The 15,743-nt window shown below is 44.7% G+C and overlaps 3 protein-coding genes across 3 annotated transcripts; 2 read left to right on the forward strand and 1 right to left on the reverse strand.

Moving 5' to 3' along the window:
• Positions 1-435: 435 nt before the first annotated feature.
• On the forward strand, positions 436-1,118 carry LOC133972952 (lactose-binding lectin l-2-like). Its single transcript, XM_062410582.1, has one exon. It carries the CDS (start codon positions 538-540, stop codon positions 1,027-1,029), a length of 492 nt encoding a protein of 163 aa, XP_062266566.1. The 5' UTR covers positions 436-537; the 3' UTR covers positions 1,030-1,118.
• Positions 1,119-1,743: 625 nt separating this feature from the next.
• Positions 1,744-7,099, forward strand: cdca7b (cell division cycle associated 7b). The gene is made up of 10 exons (XM_062409943.1): positions 1,744-1,864; positions 3,736-3,879; positions 3,963-4,063; positions 4,584-4,800; positions 4,934-4,996; positions 5,130-5,303; positions 5,506-5,661; positions 5,815-5,964; positions 6,349-6,485; positions 6,613-7,099. Exons 1-10 carry the CDS (start codon positions 1,847-1,849, stop codon positions 6,632-6,634), a joined length of 1,182 nt encoding a protein of 393 aa, XP_062265927.1. The 5' UTR covers positions 1,744-1,846; the 3' UTR covers positions 6,635-7,099.
• Positions 7,100-8,378: 1,279 nt separating this feature from the next.
• Positions 8,379-15,489, reverse strand: sp4 (sp4 transcription factor). The gene is made up of 7 exons (XM_062410369.1): positions 14,789-15,489; positions 14,468-14,538; positions 13,177-13,527; positions 11,914-13,081; positions 11,496-11,694; positions 10,862-11,061; positions 8,379-10,721 (listed from the first exon to the last, which is right to left on the reverse strand). Exons 1-7 carry the CDS (start codon positions 14,793-14,795, stop codon positions 10,444-10,446), a joined length of 2,274 nt encoding a protein of 757 aa, XP_062266353.1. The 5' UTR covers positions 14,796-15,489; the 3' UTR covers positions 8,379-10,443.
• Between the last annotated feature and the right edge of the window lie 254 nt (positions 15,490-15,743).

Raw genomic sequence — 15,743 nt, forward strand, 5'->3', positions numbered from 1 at the left:
AGCTAAACAGTTTGATAATTTGCGCACTCTGATACTGTCGGTTAACCTTTGTATTGTCTTCCGGCGAAATCAGGCATTGAAATTAATATTCTACCTCCCCAGCTAGAGAGGACACATTAAAGACTCAGTTATTGTAACGTTTTCGATGTGTCAACTTGTGTTTGGCAGTTGTTTACCTGGTGTGAATGAGAAGACGTCAACCACAAAGTGACAAATCTGCCCTAGTGTCCTCATTTGTAAAGCTGCGTTTTACGAGGTCAAAAGGTTGAACTGAAAAATCATATGGAAAGTTATGTGATGTCCAGGTGAGCTATTGGTCAGAGATAACACTTTTATCCGGCAGTTGTGTATAAAACAAAGTGTTTGCCAAGTGCATTTGACCAATAACATCACACCAACAGTGCAGACACCCTCTCTGAAGAGTATAAAAGAACACAGCCTGCCCACCTGTCTCCTTCAAACTCATTCTCATCCAACAGTGCAGATCATCTCCAACCCCTCGTCCTGATCCTGTGACAGAGAGAGAGAGACGCCAACATGATCCTGCTCCTCCTTCTGTTCACCCTGACCCTGGGTGCTGTGTCTCCTTCAGATGGACCTGAGGTCAGGCTGCAGCGTGGAAACTGTCCCATGTTCTGGTACAGCTTCAACAACCGCTGCTACAAGTATGTGTCCACATGGATGAACTGGGCTGATGCAGAGCTTTATTGTGTGTCACAGGGAGCCAACCTGGTGTCTATCCACAGTCTGGATGAACAGAATTTCATCACAAACCTGATCAAGAACTTTGACCATGCTGAAGGACACACCTGGATCGGACTCAGCGACATCCACAAAGAAGGCAGCTGGATGTGGTCTGATGGTTGTGCAGTGAACTTTACATTTTGGTTCCCAGGAGAGCCAAACAACAACCAAGGAAGGGAACACTGTGGTCATAACAACAGTGGCACGGATAAGAAATGGAATGATAAACCTTGTAATGACCCCATTCCCTCTGTTTGTGCATCTCGCATAATGTGTCCTCAGTGATTGTTAAGTCTGATTTAACCTGGTCACTGATCACCTGATGCTTGTTAACGTGAAATAGTCCTCAGCAATAAAGATACAAATGCAAACTGCTCTGTTTGTTCTTCCTTACTTTTCGTACCTGTTGGAGATAGTGATGAACCCAGTGGTCGATTGAAGCAACAGCTTTAAAACAGATAACTCATGTTAATGCTGTGGATGTTCTGTGTACATATATATAGAGGTCCACTGGTGGCCTCTTAAAGATTAAATTAAATCAAAAGTTAATTTAATAAATTAAAGCGTTTTTGGAAGACTGAATATTTTTGGGATGTTTAAACAGCTGCTTCAGTCTCATTGGAGCTGATTCCAGTTGGCATGAACAAAGTGTATGTTCGCACTCACCCGCTTTTTACGCGCAACCACACACACACGCACGCACGGAGGCTCACACACGCACTCTGTCTCCCCTGGATAACCACGCCCATTTGCCGTTTTCGCGCGAAACCCTGGACCGTACCTTTGAGAGAGCAGGGGGAATCAGAAGAGAGACTCTTCTTAAACACGACAACAAATCCTACATTTATTAATTTAATAATACATCTTGAATTTTAAAGTTACTTTACTGTTGACACAATTAGTCTTACAGTCATGTGACACAACTACACGTTTAGATATAAGCTTTCAGAAAGATGAAACCCCTGGTGGTGGGTGAACCTTACCTCCCCCCGCGGTTACTTTTTAAATCCTCCTCCATTCACTGGATTTTAGGTTAAAAGGTTTAAAGACTGAAAAGTCTCTGTTGCGCTGAAACTTATCTTAACACGGAGATTAATCAAAAATGACCCTCACGTCAAAGGTAAGCGACAGAATCACGTGTTTGGACCTCGCTCTGTCTCCTCCTGTGTCAGTGGAGAAGAGAAGTGCTCAGGTTGTTATCGGGATATCCTCCATTGTTGGGACACACCGGATAAAGTTGTTTATTTGTGCTGTAGCTAGCTCACCATGCTAACCCAGACTTCCTGTATTCACTGTATGTATTTTATATTAATCACAGAACTGGTCTCAGGCCATTGTTTTGAAGCAGCTAGCGGACACGTGGCCAGCTGCAAACAACTGTTCCTCGTTTACATGTCGTGCAGTGAAATTATGATGATGTCCTAAAGACAACTGGCTGCAATGTCATTGTTTTTTTTTAGATGTGATTGGATGGGCACAATCTGCATCGTCCTCCCATTGGTAGGTCAGAGGTCAACACCCCCTTTTGGCTGAAGGGGATCGTGCATGAGTTTTATTAAAAATAATGATAAATAATACACTTTAAAAAGCCTGGTAGTTTTATTTATAAAGCACATACACAGGTAGATTCAAGGGGACATCAACAATAGTACAGAGACTAAATTAAAGTTGGATTAAAAATCAGAACTGTTAAAACAAATATCAAGCAATGACAAATGTAAAGGTTGAAATTAGTTGAAAGAGTAAAATAATAAAATACATTTGTGGTATGACCTTGTAAGAAGGCAAAGTTAAAGACACTATTATACAGGAAAAGATGGTAAAATAGTATTTGGGGAAATGGGTTAGAGCAATGTTAAAATTTAAATAAAATATGTCAAATGGTTGAAATAGTTTTGAGCATTTCTACTATATAGTGGGGATTTAGTCCAAATCTTTGGTGCGTTACAGGGAGTTGTTTAATCGTAGTTTTTTTGCGTGGTACGTTCAACAAGCCAGCACGAAGGGACCTCAGCAGGTAGATAGAAACATAACCTGCTAGACAATCTTAAAGATAAGTTAATAAGTTAACTTAGTTGATCGAGTTAGACATTACCCTCTGAAGCTTTCTGGAGTGGATGAGAAGATCGGTCTTGAATGCAAACACTTAAAACCTAATACTGTGCTTTGAGCTGAAGATCTGTTCATAAAACCTGCTCCTTCTCGCATCAGGGCTTTTCCATCCAGGTGATGCCAACAAGTAGCACAATCGTTTTATTGTTCCCACCACTGATGGACTCTTGCTCCCTCTGGTGTAAAGTGTGAAATTGTGTCCACCAGACTTTGGTGTCTTCACTTGGTTTGATTAAAAGATTGGTCCAGAATGTGCAGCTGTTGGTCTCTCTGTTGTAAAGTCAAGTGTATACACACATGCCTAAGGAAATTGTCTTGCCAGTTGTACCCAAATGTTACTCAGTGGAATTCAGACTTCTAGTTCTTTGTTGTGATGATAACACCTAAGATTTATTTTAGGATGATGCTAAATATTAGCGAAGTTCTCAAGGTCTTTTCCATCTTCTGAATCTTTTACAATGGTTTTCAAAATACATTCTGAGCCTACTCAATGCATAATCAGTCATAAAGGCACTGTTATGTCTAATATGAACCTTTTAGAGAGATGTAATTCATTACCTACTTTTGTATTAACTTATTATATATTTTATTTAAGGAAATTAAGTTGATCTTTTTATATAATTCTTTTACATTTTATTTTCTATGTACTGCGGGAAGTTAGAAAAACTTAGTGATCATCCTTCATGGTTTATCTGCAATGAAGATTTAATAGTCAATTTATTTCACAAAATGAAGGTAGCTTATTTATTTTCATTCAGCTATACTGATGTATTTTCTTTACATCATAATACCTTTGTTGTCATGCCCTTTAGTTTCAATTTTGTCAATCTTTATGAGGTTATATGTTTAATAATTTGCAGAATATACTTCTTCCCTCAGGCCCCATGTTTCAAATCCAAGTTCATCACTGCTGAACTTGCTCGTCTGTTCAGTCAGTCAGACAGCGAAGAGGAATTTGAGGGTTTCCTCGAGGACGAGGAAGAAGAGGATGAAGGACGTTGTTACAAACGGCTGAAGACCAAGGTATGAAATGGTTAAAGATCGTTCCATTATTCGATGATAATGTTTGATATCGCAGCAAAGGCATCTCTTTGGTTTCCTCTCAGATGGTGTATTCAGAAGAGGACAGCGATGTGGACACAGGCTTTTACTCTGATGGCGACGATGCTCCTCCGCCAAAAAGAAGGAGTCTTTTAGTAGCCCTGAGGTTTGTTCACTGGTCTCTACGATAAACGAGAGTATATAGCAGGTGCCCTCACAATTGCACACAATTTCAATTTCTGAATGAATTACTTGTGAAATATCGATGTAATAGCGTTTGTGATTTGGCAAAGCAATGTTAAATGGGTATAACTTGTGTTTATTCAGTATTAATCCTGTGGTCCAACTTCAATGTAGGAATGTATCACCTCCACCTCAGATTTCCAAAAAAGTTTGTGGTAGAGAGCGGATATGATGTAAGGAAGAACCTATTAAACTTTCGTTCCGAACCAAGATTATTTTCACTTTATTTCATGGATCTTGATGAAAAGAACAAGACATGTTTAGGGGACTGATATGTATGATATTGTGCAAGTAGTAGCAGATCAAACAGCATATATAAATCCACATCTAGTTTATTTAAATGTGGTTCCATATGGGGACTTTTTAGCCTCTACCTGTTTCATGAACTTTGTGTTTATTCTCCCGAGACTGAAAAAAGAATCCTTCTTTGACCTTGTTTTCAGGTTTCCTGTGAAAAGACTGTCTACTCTCAAACAGGAGGCGATCCAAGACAGTCCTTCTGCGCCGAGAACACGAGGAAGGCAGAGGATGAAGCAGAAGCAACACAAAGATGCAGAGGAGGAACAGCTGGAGGACGAAGAGGACGAGGATGAAGAAGAGGAGGACCTGTCTCAGAGTCTTAGAAAACGAGAGAAGAACATTCAGGAGAACAAGGCCATGGTGATGAACCATAATAATATTTTGTATGAATTGTCCATATTCAGACAAACTTTGTGATCCGGATATTTAAAATATCGAGTCCCTCGTTTGTCAGATGTCATTACCTCCGTTTTTCTTTGTTGTTGTCTTTCAGCTGTCTAAGCTGTTTGCTGATTTGACCACCATGGCTGATCTGGCTATGCCCACCGCTCTTCAAGTGAGTATACACACTAGCACCAGTTTCACTCAAACTTGCATTGATATTTATTTTATACTCTAAGTCAGTTATGGGGTTGCTACAGTTTTTTGTCCTGCTCTGAATGGAAAACACCTGTCTTTTATTTCTGCAGAAGAAGAAGAGGCAAGCGACACCACGGAAGCGCAAGTCCGAACCAGAGATGGGTTCAGAAAGGAGGAACCCTTCCCGTAAGGCTCGTCCGCCTGAGAACTTTGGGGTGGAGGAAAAGAGTGCGCCGGTCACCCACAAGAGCCCCAGGACTGTAGACATCAGGAGACTGGTGGAGGTACGTCACGCAACGCAACCTGTTTAGAAGAACCTTCAGTGAAGCATGTACATTTGTGCACGTAAGAGTCAGCTGTTTCAAAAAAACAAATTACACTCAGAAGAAAGTGCAATTTAGATTTAACGCAACACTTTGTATTGAAACCTTACTTGCTACATGTTAGTGTTCTCTCAGTTGTATATCTGTATTGTGACCACGACAGGTGGACGGGGAACATGCTGGAGAGGGTCGGAAAAAAAGGAGGAGCGGTGGATCAAGGAAGAGTCAGTTTGTGGTGAGGTCAGTGGACGACATCACAGAGGAAGACCTGGACAACATAGCATTCCGCAGCAAGGACAAGATCTGGGACAAAGACAATGTGAGTCACATCAGTAGTGTGCCACTTCACTGCTGTTGGTCAGGGTTGTAACTTTAGGCGTCAGGGTTGTAACTTTAGGCGTCAGGGTTGTAACTTTAGGCGTCAGGGTTAGCATATTCATTCACTGGTTTTGTGTGTGTGTTTTTTCTTCAGGGCAGCTCATGTCACCAGTGCAGACAGAAGACACTGGACACCAAGACAGTGTGTCGCAGTGGTTTCTGTGTGGGCGCCAAAGGTCAGTTCTGTGGGCCATGCTTGAAGAACCGCTACGGAGAGGACGTACGCACTGTGCTGCTCGACCCGGTCTGTGCTAAAACCTGCATATTAAATATTTTATTTTCACCACTTCTGTCTAGCACCTAGTGTTGGGATGTGCATGCTTTCGTATACTTTCTGATCTTCTGGGACTGAAACTTTGATTTTCCAAAGCATTATTAGGTACAGATTAATAAACATTTATATTTGCTTGTTAGTAATACATTTCCATTGTTCAATTCTTTCTTGTTTTGAATTTGAACTCTTTTACAAAAAGTTATCATACATAATAAGTGGTCAGGAGCCACACTGATGAGCTGACCTATATTTTACCATGGATGTCTCAGATACAGCACGGACATCATGGACTCACCTTTGTTGAGTCAGAACGTGCTTATTCACCTGCATTAAACTTGGAGGATTTTTTTCCAGACGTGGTCGTGTCCCCTCTGCCGAGAGATGTGCAACTGCAGCCTGTGTCGTAAGAAGGAAGGCCGCTGCGCTACCGGCATCCTGGTGGGATTGGCTCGCTACAACGGCCATGGCAATGTCCATGAGTATCTGGAGAGGTGGGTCTCCTCATTCTCACTGTATGGTTTAATGCTGCAGGCTGGAAGCCCCTCAAACTAAAGTTGGTAAAACTATGTTTTCTGACAGCAGATACAAATCTTGTCTTTTTTTTTTTCTCCATCTCAGTATTCAGAAAGAGCTGCAGTGAAGTCCAGAGTTATGAGCAGCGAGGAGAACCTGCTGGGACCTGGAGGAGGCTGTGGTGCTGCACAGTACTGTAGAACCTATTACAATGCACATCTGTAGGTTTAGATCATCTTACTAGAGAAACAACAGCTAGATGACATTTGTTTTTCTCATGTCACTTTCTAAGGCACATACACTGTTAATATGTTTTTATAAATGTTTTATATAACCTGAGTTAAGGCTTCATTAGATGCAGGAGAGATTTTATTGTTCTGAAGCCAGTTGTTAGTTTTGAGTTGTACATGTTCTTTGGAATGTTTTGACCCTTGATTTGTGGGTTGAGAAGTTCATTTCTGTTCTGATCTTAAACATAGCCTTTTGTACCTGCTATTTTTCAAAAAGTCGTACAGTTTCTTTGTCATTTCACTGTACACATTGAATAAAGAATGGCATTATCTAACCGATTTGCCATGTTTATATAACTATCCATGTAGGCTTTTATCTGGTGAATACTTGTTTCAGCTCTTACATTAAAGCGTGCATCATTTCTCCGTCCGACCCCAACGCGAACCTGACCGAGTTGTGTCAGACTCAAGCATGAGAGGTATGAGAGTTATTCTGTCCGAACCTGACCTGACAATCTTTCATGCAATTCTTGTTGACCCGGTTACAGCCGGCAACGTTCATAAGAAGATGGCTTGTAAATAGCCATAACAAATCTTTGCTTTGACATTTATTTTTAAGCTATTACTCACAAGTCACAAGATAAGAAGTTGAAGCACGACGTTAAGTCGCTCTCTATCTCACACGTCTTTTAAAGAAGGAAAAATCAATCCTGACACATTTTTAATGCTGCACCATAGTTTCTTGATTGGGCTCTAGCAGGGGAGCATGCATTCGATGGGGCGGCCTTATTTTGGGTGTGTTTCTGGCTGTTAAGTATCTGGCCAGCTTTCCCAGCTTGTTAGGTCAGATCTGAGTCAAAGAGTGCTTGAGGCTGGGAACCTCAGGCACACCATCCGGTCGGCTGATGACGAGGTACCTCAGGGTCGCAGCACCGTCAGAGGTCACCCTGAGGTCATTGATACTTTACGAGGCGTCAGTTTCAGGTTATGTGTGTGAGGAATAGAAACGTATATTACTCCGCTTTTCATCTAATCAGTGCTGCTGTGAATAGACACGTTGATGTGTCCAATTGATGTCAAAAAGGAAGTGGCCCATCTTTGTAAACAGTCTATGGTCTTACGTTGCACACTCATTACTAATGTGAGTGTATGTGAACACTGTGAACACAAAAATCTACAGACATCTTTTATACATTATAAATACAAATATCTGGATTCGTAAACCTGGTGTCATTTCACATCCAATGAGATTAAAAACCTCGAGTGAAAACTTCAAAAATCCATGTTCTGATAATAAGAGAGTTCATTCCAGTCCCTTCTTACCTCCACAAACACCTGAGGGTGCAGAGAGAGGTTGTAGATGTCTGTTTTTGTAGTGCTTCAAAGGGGTGAGAGATGTCAGGCGTACATGAGCTGCTTACAATGTGATACTTTTTGTAGCCTGACAGTCAGTGACCTGCCGGTGAACTCTGTCAGGTCAAAGTTTGGCTGTAGCTCGGATACACTTAATGCTCAGTGGTTCATGTTTTCTGAGGTAGACTGTGTATTTCTCCATACAAATTGAAATAACAATCAGTAATCCAGCATCAACTTCCATCAATGGAGCTGCAGTTGCTTCCAAAGGAAAAACAGATCCTTAAATTTAACATTTTTTATCACTTTATTGTCAAGTGTTATGCAGGCAAAGCATTTTCTTCTGCTTCAAGTTGTTTTTTTTCTTATTTTTTTTATTGACATAACACATTTGTACAAACCAGTTTTAAAAATATCAATAAACTGGAGCCTTTGAGGCTAACCTGGCAAAAAACTCATTATCAAATGTCATGGAGACGGACAAACATCTTTAGAAAAAGATTTACAAATGAGATGTCACTACAAAATATCAAAGAAACAAAAGTCGGTTGTCACACAAAATATTACCAAAAACATCTAAATTTGTTTGGTATCAACCTTTTTCAACGTTAAACAATACTAACTTTTTTTGCTTTCTTCTTCTTTTGTTATTTATTTTTCTCCAAAAACATGTTATGGCCCAAAGAGAAGAAGAAATTAACAGCAATGGTCGGACGTAGAAAAAAAAACAGAAGCACAAAGAGTAAAGAAGGGAGAGAAGCGGCACTACTGCAAAAAACTGAAACATGCTGTACACAACCTCAGAATTAACGCACACAAATACGAGTCCAGCAAAAGGCAAATATTACAAATCAAGGATAAATAATAAATTAGCTGAACACAGTGGGGTCCTGTGTGTTAACATACGGGGGAGGGGGCTTTTAAAAAAAAAAGATAAATTCTTTAAAATAAACGTTTCTTTTAATTAAAAAAGCACTGAACTAACACAGAGCAACACCACCAGAAAACATCTCAAATATCCACACAGCTAAATAGACCGACCCATGCCCACCCGCAGCTCTCATCGCCGTCTCCCCTCCCTGTGCTGGGGTCCGCTCTCGGCATCACCCCCCCCCCCCAAATAATGACAGAGAGCTCCCATCTCTCTCTCTCCGTCCACCTCACTCTGAAGCTCCCTCCGTACAACAGCTTGTGTTAAGGCAATTGTGGTACATCGGTCATGTTGACAGGGTTAGAGGTGGGAAGGGGTTTTTGACCAGAGCACAGAGAGGAGAAAGCAATGTCCATGACAGCGCAGCCATCTGACAAAACCGCTGTCTGGCCTACCAGGTACCACCTGATGGTGAACCGCAGCTGTGATGCTGTGACGCCCCCCTGTGGTACCTGCAAGGTAACCCGGCTTTGTTCGGACGACAGCTCTGCTTGCAGATGTTTGACGAACTGGCATTAAAACTTCCCCTGACAATGTAAACATGGTTTCACTAGGATTGTCATTAAAGTATTGCTTTCACTACACAAACAAAGTTGTAGAAAGCTAGATTGTTATTCTCTATAGAAACCTCTTTTTTTCTAATGGCCACTGCACCTCATTAGGAATGCATTATTTATAAATCTTTTATATGTGCTTTTTTTTCTACTCTTATTTTTTTATTTTAGAACTATCCCCTCTCTTCTTCACTTACAGTTTATCCGATGACTGGTCTCGTAAGAATCAACACCTGAATCTGATCTGAGGACTGAACCTGAACCATGAATAAAACTCAAATTAGGTAGATCCTCTCCGGGACAGCATGGGAACACAAACACACACTCATTCGTATGTTTACATACAAACACGCACGCAAACACACTCCAACCCCAGACTGTCCTGGCCTGTCACTGCTCTGCCACAGTCCTGTACTATGATTGACCCTCAGCACTGTCTGACAGGTATGAAACAGGAACACAACTTTGTGCATAGAGTTAGATTCTGCTGCGATCCGGAAAAAGTCTTGGTGTCAGATGAATTAAGAATCAGCATTCCCTCCTGTCTTGTACTAATCTAAATTCCTTTACCCACCGAGCATGGAATTAAAATAGATTAATTTTTATTAAAGCCAAACTAATCTGTCATATGTTTAGGCAAACTTATTTTGTTATGTCTGTTAGTAATTTTTGGGGATTGTAGAAGTTAATATTTCTCGGTTTCTGTTCATCATGTAATTCCATCTCTCTTTTGAGTCCCTTTTTCATGAGAGAAGGTTTTTTAAAGTTATGTGGAAAAAAAAAAGGAAAGGTATCCACCCTCACATCCCTGCAAAGACTCAGAAGAACAGGAAGTCAGCCTTCAGCAAAGGAAACAGCAGTCAGTCGCCTATTCAAACTCCTCCTCCTCTTCCTCCTCCTCCTCTTCCTCCTGGTGATTAGAAGTGGTGGGTGTGGCGGGGTTAGAGTCACGTGAGAGGGTCTCCACAGCGACAATCTGAGGGGAGGTGGCGAGGCCATCTGGGGCGTCTTCCTCCATGTCGTCGGTGGTTATGATTGCCACCGCGGCTCCGCCCTTCTTGTTCTGGTGGGTCTTGATGTGCTTGGACAGGTGGTCACTGCGCATGAAGCGCTTGGAGCATTCAGGACACTCGAAACGTTTCTCTCCTAGACGGGAAAAAGACGATTAGAGACAAAGAAAATCACGGAAAACCTGCAAATACAGTCTGTCAATGTTGTGTCGATTTTTGGCTTTGAAAGGATTTTGGGATCAGGGTGACCCAAGTCACCAGACCACTACCCTGTACCTGTGTGTGTCCTCCGGTGTCTCTGCAGCTCATCGCTCCTGGTGAACCTCTTGCCACAAAAGATCCAGTTACAGACAAACGGCCTCTCGCCAGTGTGCCAGCGCAGGTGGGCCCTCAGGTGCGACGTCTTCCCGTACACCTTCCCACAGCCCTCCATGTGGCAGATGTGCTGCTTCTTCTTTGTGGGGTCCCCGCTGTTCCTGTAACACACACGGGCCCAGAGTTGGCTGGACTGTCTGTGTATTGTTTAACATATTCCTTAACTTATTTAACACTTCTAGTTTAGATATAATAGATTTGAATAAAACATCCTAAAAGCACAGCTTGAATCACAGTTGATCAGTAATTTTTGCACCTAATGCTAAATACTAATACATTTAAAATGATACTGCAAAGCTGAATACATTTGACAGGTTTGAATATTCTCTGAATGTTTTCGGTGCTTTCTCATTACAATGTAAAGCTTTAGGTGGTGACAGGTTAGATCTGTCTCATTAGGAAACAAGCTGTGCTCAACCCATCCCTCTAATCACTGATTTAATGTCCCAATATTTGCTGTCTCCTGAATCATCATATATTCAACCTGAGTTTTACTACTGCACCATTGCATAGTGTGTTTCTAATTTATCCATACCTTCCCTCTCCGTCCCTGCAGTTTGGACAAGAGCAAGCGACACGTCTGAGCCTCTTGCTGGGGGGTCCCTCCTGGTCTGAAGAACTTTGTACAGAGCCCAGCTGGTCTGGACTCAACGATGAGCCGGGTGCCACATTGCTGACGGCGACTGTCACGGGAGACGACTGAAGTTTGATCCCATCCTGACCCTGTGGTTGACCTGAAAGGTGATGGGTAAAATGGCAAATAGTTTGACGAATGTTGTATTATCTGTGGGAGTAACGTGGTTACCAGACGGACATTCTGTTATAGTTCAACTTTGAATGGTAATTATAAATATTTACCATTCAAAGTATAGTATAAAAAAACTGGAAGATGGAACGTTGGATTGGGAAACTCATTCAGGATGTCACAACACAGTCAGTTTCATTGTCCTCACCCTGTAGACCGGTGATGGTGAGGGGAACACCCTGCACCTGAAGTCCAGCGGTGCCCAGCCCTGCGATGCTGACCGTCTGCACCCCAGACCCGGGGTTGATTTGTGCTGCGCTCAGCGTCAGCGGGGCTCCACTAAGGGACACCAGCCCTCCGCTCCCCACTGTCGTCCCACCGGCCACCGGGGCCAGTGTCAGCTGCTGTGGCATTGCCGTCCCCAAACCACCCTGCAGGGAGACAGTCTGCCAGGTGATCTGCCCAGAGGGGGACATTGTCGGGGTACGGATGAGTACCTGGGCTTGGTTCTGGAAAGCCTGGATGGGCTGAAGGGTTTGTCCGGGGGCTAGCTGGAGGGTCTGAATGTGCTGAGGTTGCTGCTGGCCATGACTCTGGGGCTGCAGCTGGATCTGCTGCACCAACTGGTGCCCCACCTGACCCACGATCACCTGCTGTATGGTTCCTGTAGCATCTGTCTGGGTCAGCAGTCCGTTGGCCTGATTCTGGCTTTGAGAGTCTGCCTCACTGCTCTGTACTTGTGTGTCAACTGACCCACCCTCTGATCCAGCAGAAACCACTTGTGCTGCTTCAGACACACTTTCCCCTTCAGCTACTGCTGTTGTCGAGCCAATTGATGCTGTAGCAGGAACCATCCCGGACATTGCTGTTGTCATCAGCTGGTTGCCATTGGCAACAGAGAATGTGCCATCTGCTGATTGGATAAGCTGCACAGCCCCGCCCCCTCCAACATTATTGATCACAGGCAGAGCCAGGGTCATGCCACCGAGGTTTATGGGTACCGTGGTCATAACAGGAGTCTGGGAGCCATGCAGAGTCTGCAGTTGCAGCGGGAAAGACTGTGCAGGACGGATCTGCAGTGGGACCGTCTGATTGGCTGTAGTTGTCAAAATGGCCTGCTGGTTGGCTGACTGGAGGATGGTCTGGCCTGGACTCTGGGTTTGGATGAGCTGGACTTGCTCCGTTAGATTCCCGAGGGAGGCCGTCTGAGCCGAGCTGATGTGGATCTGCTGTCCATCTGCAGTCTGCAGATGAGGGATGACCTGATACTGGACCCCGCCCCCGGCATTGGGCAGGTTCTGAACCTGGATGATCTGGAACTGCTGCTGCTGCTGATGATTGGCTGCAACACTGTTGGTCCCAGGCACAGCCTTCATCTGCGCAACAGGATAGATACAGTGATACAGTTAGGAGGACAAACTGACAGAAAACATTAAACATTCACTCAAAACTACATCTACACCTCTTTTACCTTACGTCCACCTGGAGAGCTGTCATTAGCCAAGGTGGTGGCCACGGTCACTGCAACAGGCTGATTGGGGTTCTCCTTGGCCATAGTAGGAGCCGATGTAATGATCTGCCAGCCGTTCCCCGTGAACTGAGCTGGGACCAGTTCCAGCTGTTGAGGCACAAGGGTCTGACCCCCTGCTGTGTCCAACACTATCTGACCCTGTAGCTGACCGGCCTGCAGCTGGATCTGACCGGTCTGGATCTGGAACTGCTGTGCCCCTGCCTGGGCCTGGGCCACCTCCACTCCCCCCTGCCCTCCAATCTTACTGCAGGTGGCTGCTAGCAGAGCCAACGGAGAGGGCTGAGAGGAATCCTGGAGTAAAAAACAACGGAAGGACAGAGGGGAAAAACAGTGAAACGGGAGTGACAAGGAAAAGTGGTAAGTCAGGGTTGGAGACAAACAGAGCACATGTGCACAAATAAGAAAGCACAACTTGCAAGTTAAAGAAGCCAAAGGGAAGGGATGGGCAGGTAACTTAATGCACATGCCCAAAGTGACAAATTTGAATAGACGAAGAGGAAGAGTAAAAGTGCGAGGGGTGTGGAAAACATGGTGCACAAAAAATAAACCACAAAAAGCTGAGAGAAAGCGAGAGAGAGCTGTCAGTGGAAGTGGGCGGTATTACAGGAAGCGAGTGGGTGGGCGTGTGAGAACCACATTTCTCTTTTCTCAGAACACTGGAGGAAAATACCGCCTTCGCTCTCTCTCTCCTCCCTTTCAAAGGAACTAGGTCGCAGGCAAATTTTTGATGCTATACATCTCTCAACAGTGCAAGGAAACAGCCTAATTTCTGAATTAACTACACTGGAGTGGAAAGTAGCATGGCAACAATGCTTGTCATACAACAAAAGGTGCACTTTAAGAGTGACTGCCTGGCTGAAAATGATCTCCCAAGAAATACACAACCTCCTGAAGTGAAGCTAAAAATGGAAATAAAACAATCATGGAGCCACATACCGATACTGCAGGTCTTTAATTTAAATCCACACTTGGTTTTAATGGATTTTGACCCTAATTCAAACAGACAATTCAAAAGTGCAGTGGCTGGAGTGTGACAGCCATGTAAGCCTATTCATGAGGCTCTGGGCTGGCTCTCAGCAGGGCTGCACAGAAGCAGGAAGTTGAATTCACCAGAGAAACGCCCCCAGAGGTGTCTGGCTGGCTGGGAAGGGGAGGGAGCACATTTTTGTCCTGGAGGCAAGGCAGAAAGTAATGACCTATAATAAACTCTTATTCCATTCACATTAGGTACCTGGGATCCAGAACTTTTCCCCCTTTTAGATGCTTTCCCTCCTTCAGTTCCAGATGATTCCTTCTTGGAGTCTGCAGGGAAACATAGGACAGTGTTACAACAGTATCATCCCAGTAGTGTTTCTGCATGGTACAAAGTCCTAGGATAAGCGATGCCCCGTGTAAAAACCTGATCAAAAATGCAGATACAGCATAACAGAGGTGATCAATGAAGGCGGAGGAGAGATCAGTAACCTCATCATCAACATCACAGGGGCTCAGAAGCCGCATGTGTCAGATGCAGAGAGAGGGAGAGAGGGGAGGAGAGGGGGAGGGTACCTACCACTCATAACGCATTAATATACCGAGGGGGAGAGGGTGTAGTTCACGGTAGAAGGCCGGCCGGGCACAGAGGCGGAGGACGGCCTATTTGTTCGGCGCTGGGCCGTGGCGGATCTGCCCGTTTGACGAAACCACCCACCGGCCAGGAAGGGCGGTGCCAAGCGCGGGGCACAACCAAGCAGCCCCGGATAACGGTAATGACGGGGAACACGGCGTCGGTCCCCGGCGAGGCGTCACCTCTCGCAGCCCCGTCGTGCGCCTCTCTCACCGGATGGACGCACCATAAACGTGCGAATTGGCGCTTGTCAGGACGGTCTCCACAGAGAAGTTGTCAGTGTGTGACCGTGGAGGCCCACCCACTTCCATTTAAGCATCAGGACAACACCCTCTCCGCTGCTCCTGCCCGCCGCCGCCGCTCCTGTCGCCGCTCCTGTCGCCGCGCGGACGCCTCGTCTCCCTCCGTTGCGCACCGAACACAAACCGTCACCGACGTTTGTATTTTTCGTGTAATCCCTTTTTTTTCTCTGTGCACGGTTGATTATTTTTAAAGGGGGAGATACGGGGGAGATGGCTGTGGCTTTTGTGGGCGGACGCGCTCCTCCCACATATTCAGATTGGACGACGGGGCTCGGCGTGCGAGGGTCGAGATGGGAGTTGTATTTTGACGAGGCCTCGCCTTCCAGATCCGGATTGGGCAGCTCACACTACAAGTCCCATGATGCCCCGGCGCGTGCAGCGGCGGCCGTGGTTGGTCGTCATGTTGGTGTGAGAGCGAGGGGGCGGGGCCTGGCGTGTTATGGGGGGTTGGGCGATCGGGAAAGGGAGGCGCGCGTGTGTGTGTTTGTGCGCGCGCCGATGCGCGTGTGCGTTAGTTTCCACTGTGCAGTGTCACAGGATGAAGAAGAACAGTGGTAGTGGAACACGTGTCATGTGACTTTAATTCTTCTATAGAAAAC

This window comes from Platichthys flesus, chromosome 17, assembly GCF_949316205.1.
Source record: "Platichthys flesus chromosome 17, fPlaFle2.1, whole genome shotgun sequence".
NCBI lineage: Eukaryota > Metazoa > Chordata > Actinopteri > Pleuronectiformes > Pleuronectidae > Platichthys > Platichthys flesus.

Excerpts from the sequence above, each read along its gene's own strand:
- LOC133972952 (XM_062410582.1), top strand. The coding sequence starts at position 538 with ATGATCCTGCTCCTCCTTCTGTTCACCCTGACCCTGGGTGCTGTGTCT.
- cdca7b (XM_062409943.1), top strand. Across the intron at positions 4,997-5,129 it reads CTATGCCCACCGCTCTTCAA|AAGAAGAAGAGGCAAGCGAC; the intron begins GTGAGTATACAC and ends TTATTTCTGCAG. Across the intron at positions 5,662-5,814 it reads AGATCTGGGACAAAGACAAT|GGCAGCTCATGTCACCAGTG; the intron begins GTGAGTCACATC and ends TTTTTTCTTCAG.
- sp4 (XM_062410369.1), bottom strand. Across the intron at positions 13,528-14,467 it reads GGAAAAGTTCTGGATCCCAG|GATTCCTCTCAGCCCTCTCC; the intron begins GTACCTAATGTG and ends TTTTTACTCCAG. Across the intron at positions 10,722-10,861 it reads ACACCGGAGGACACACACAG|GAGAGAAACGTTTCGAGTGT; the intron begins GTACAGGGTAGT and ends TTTCCCGTCTAG.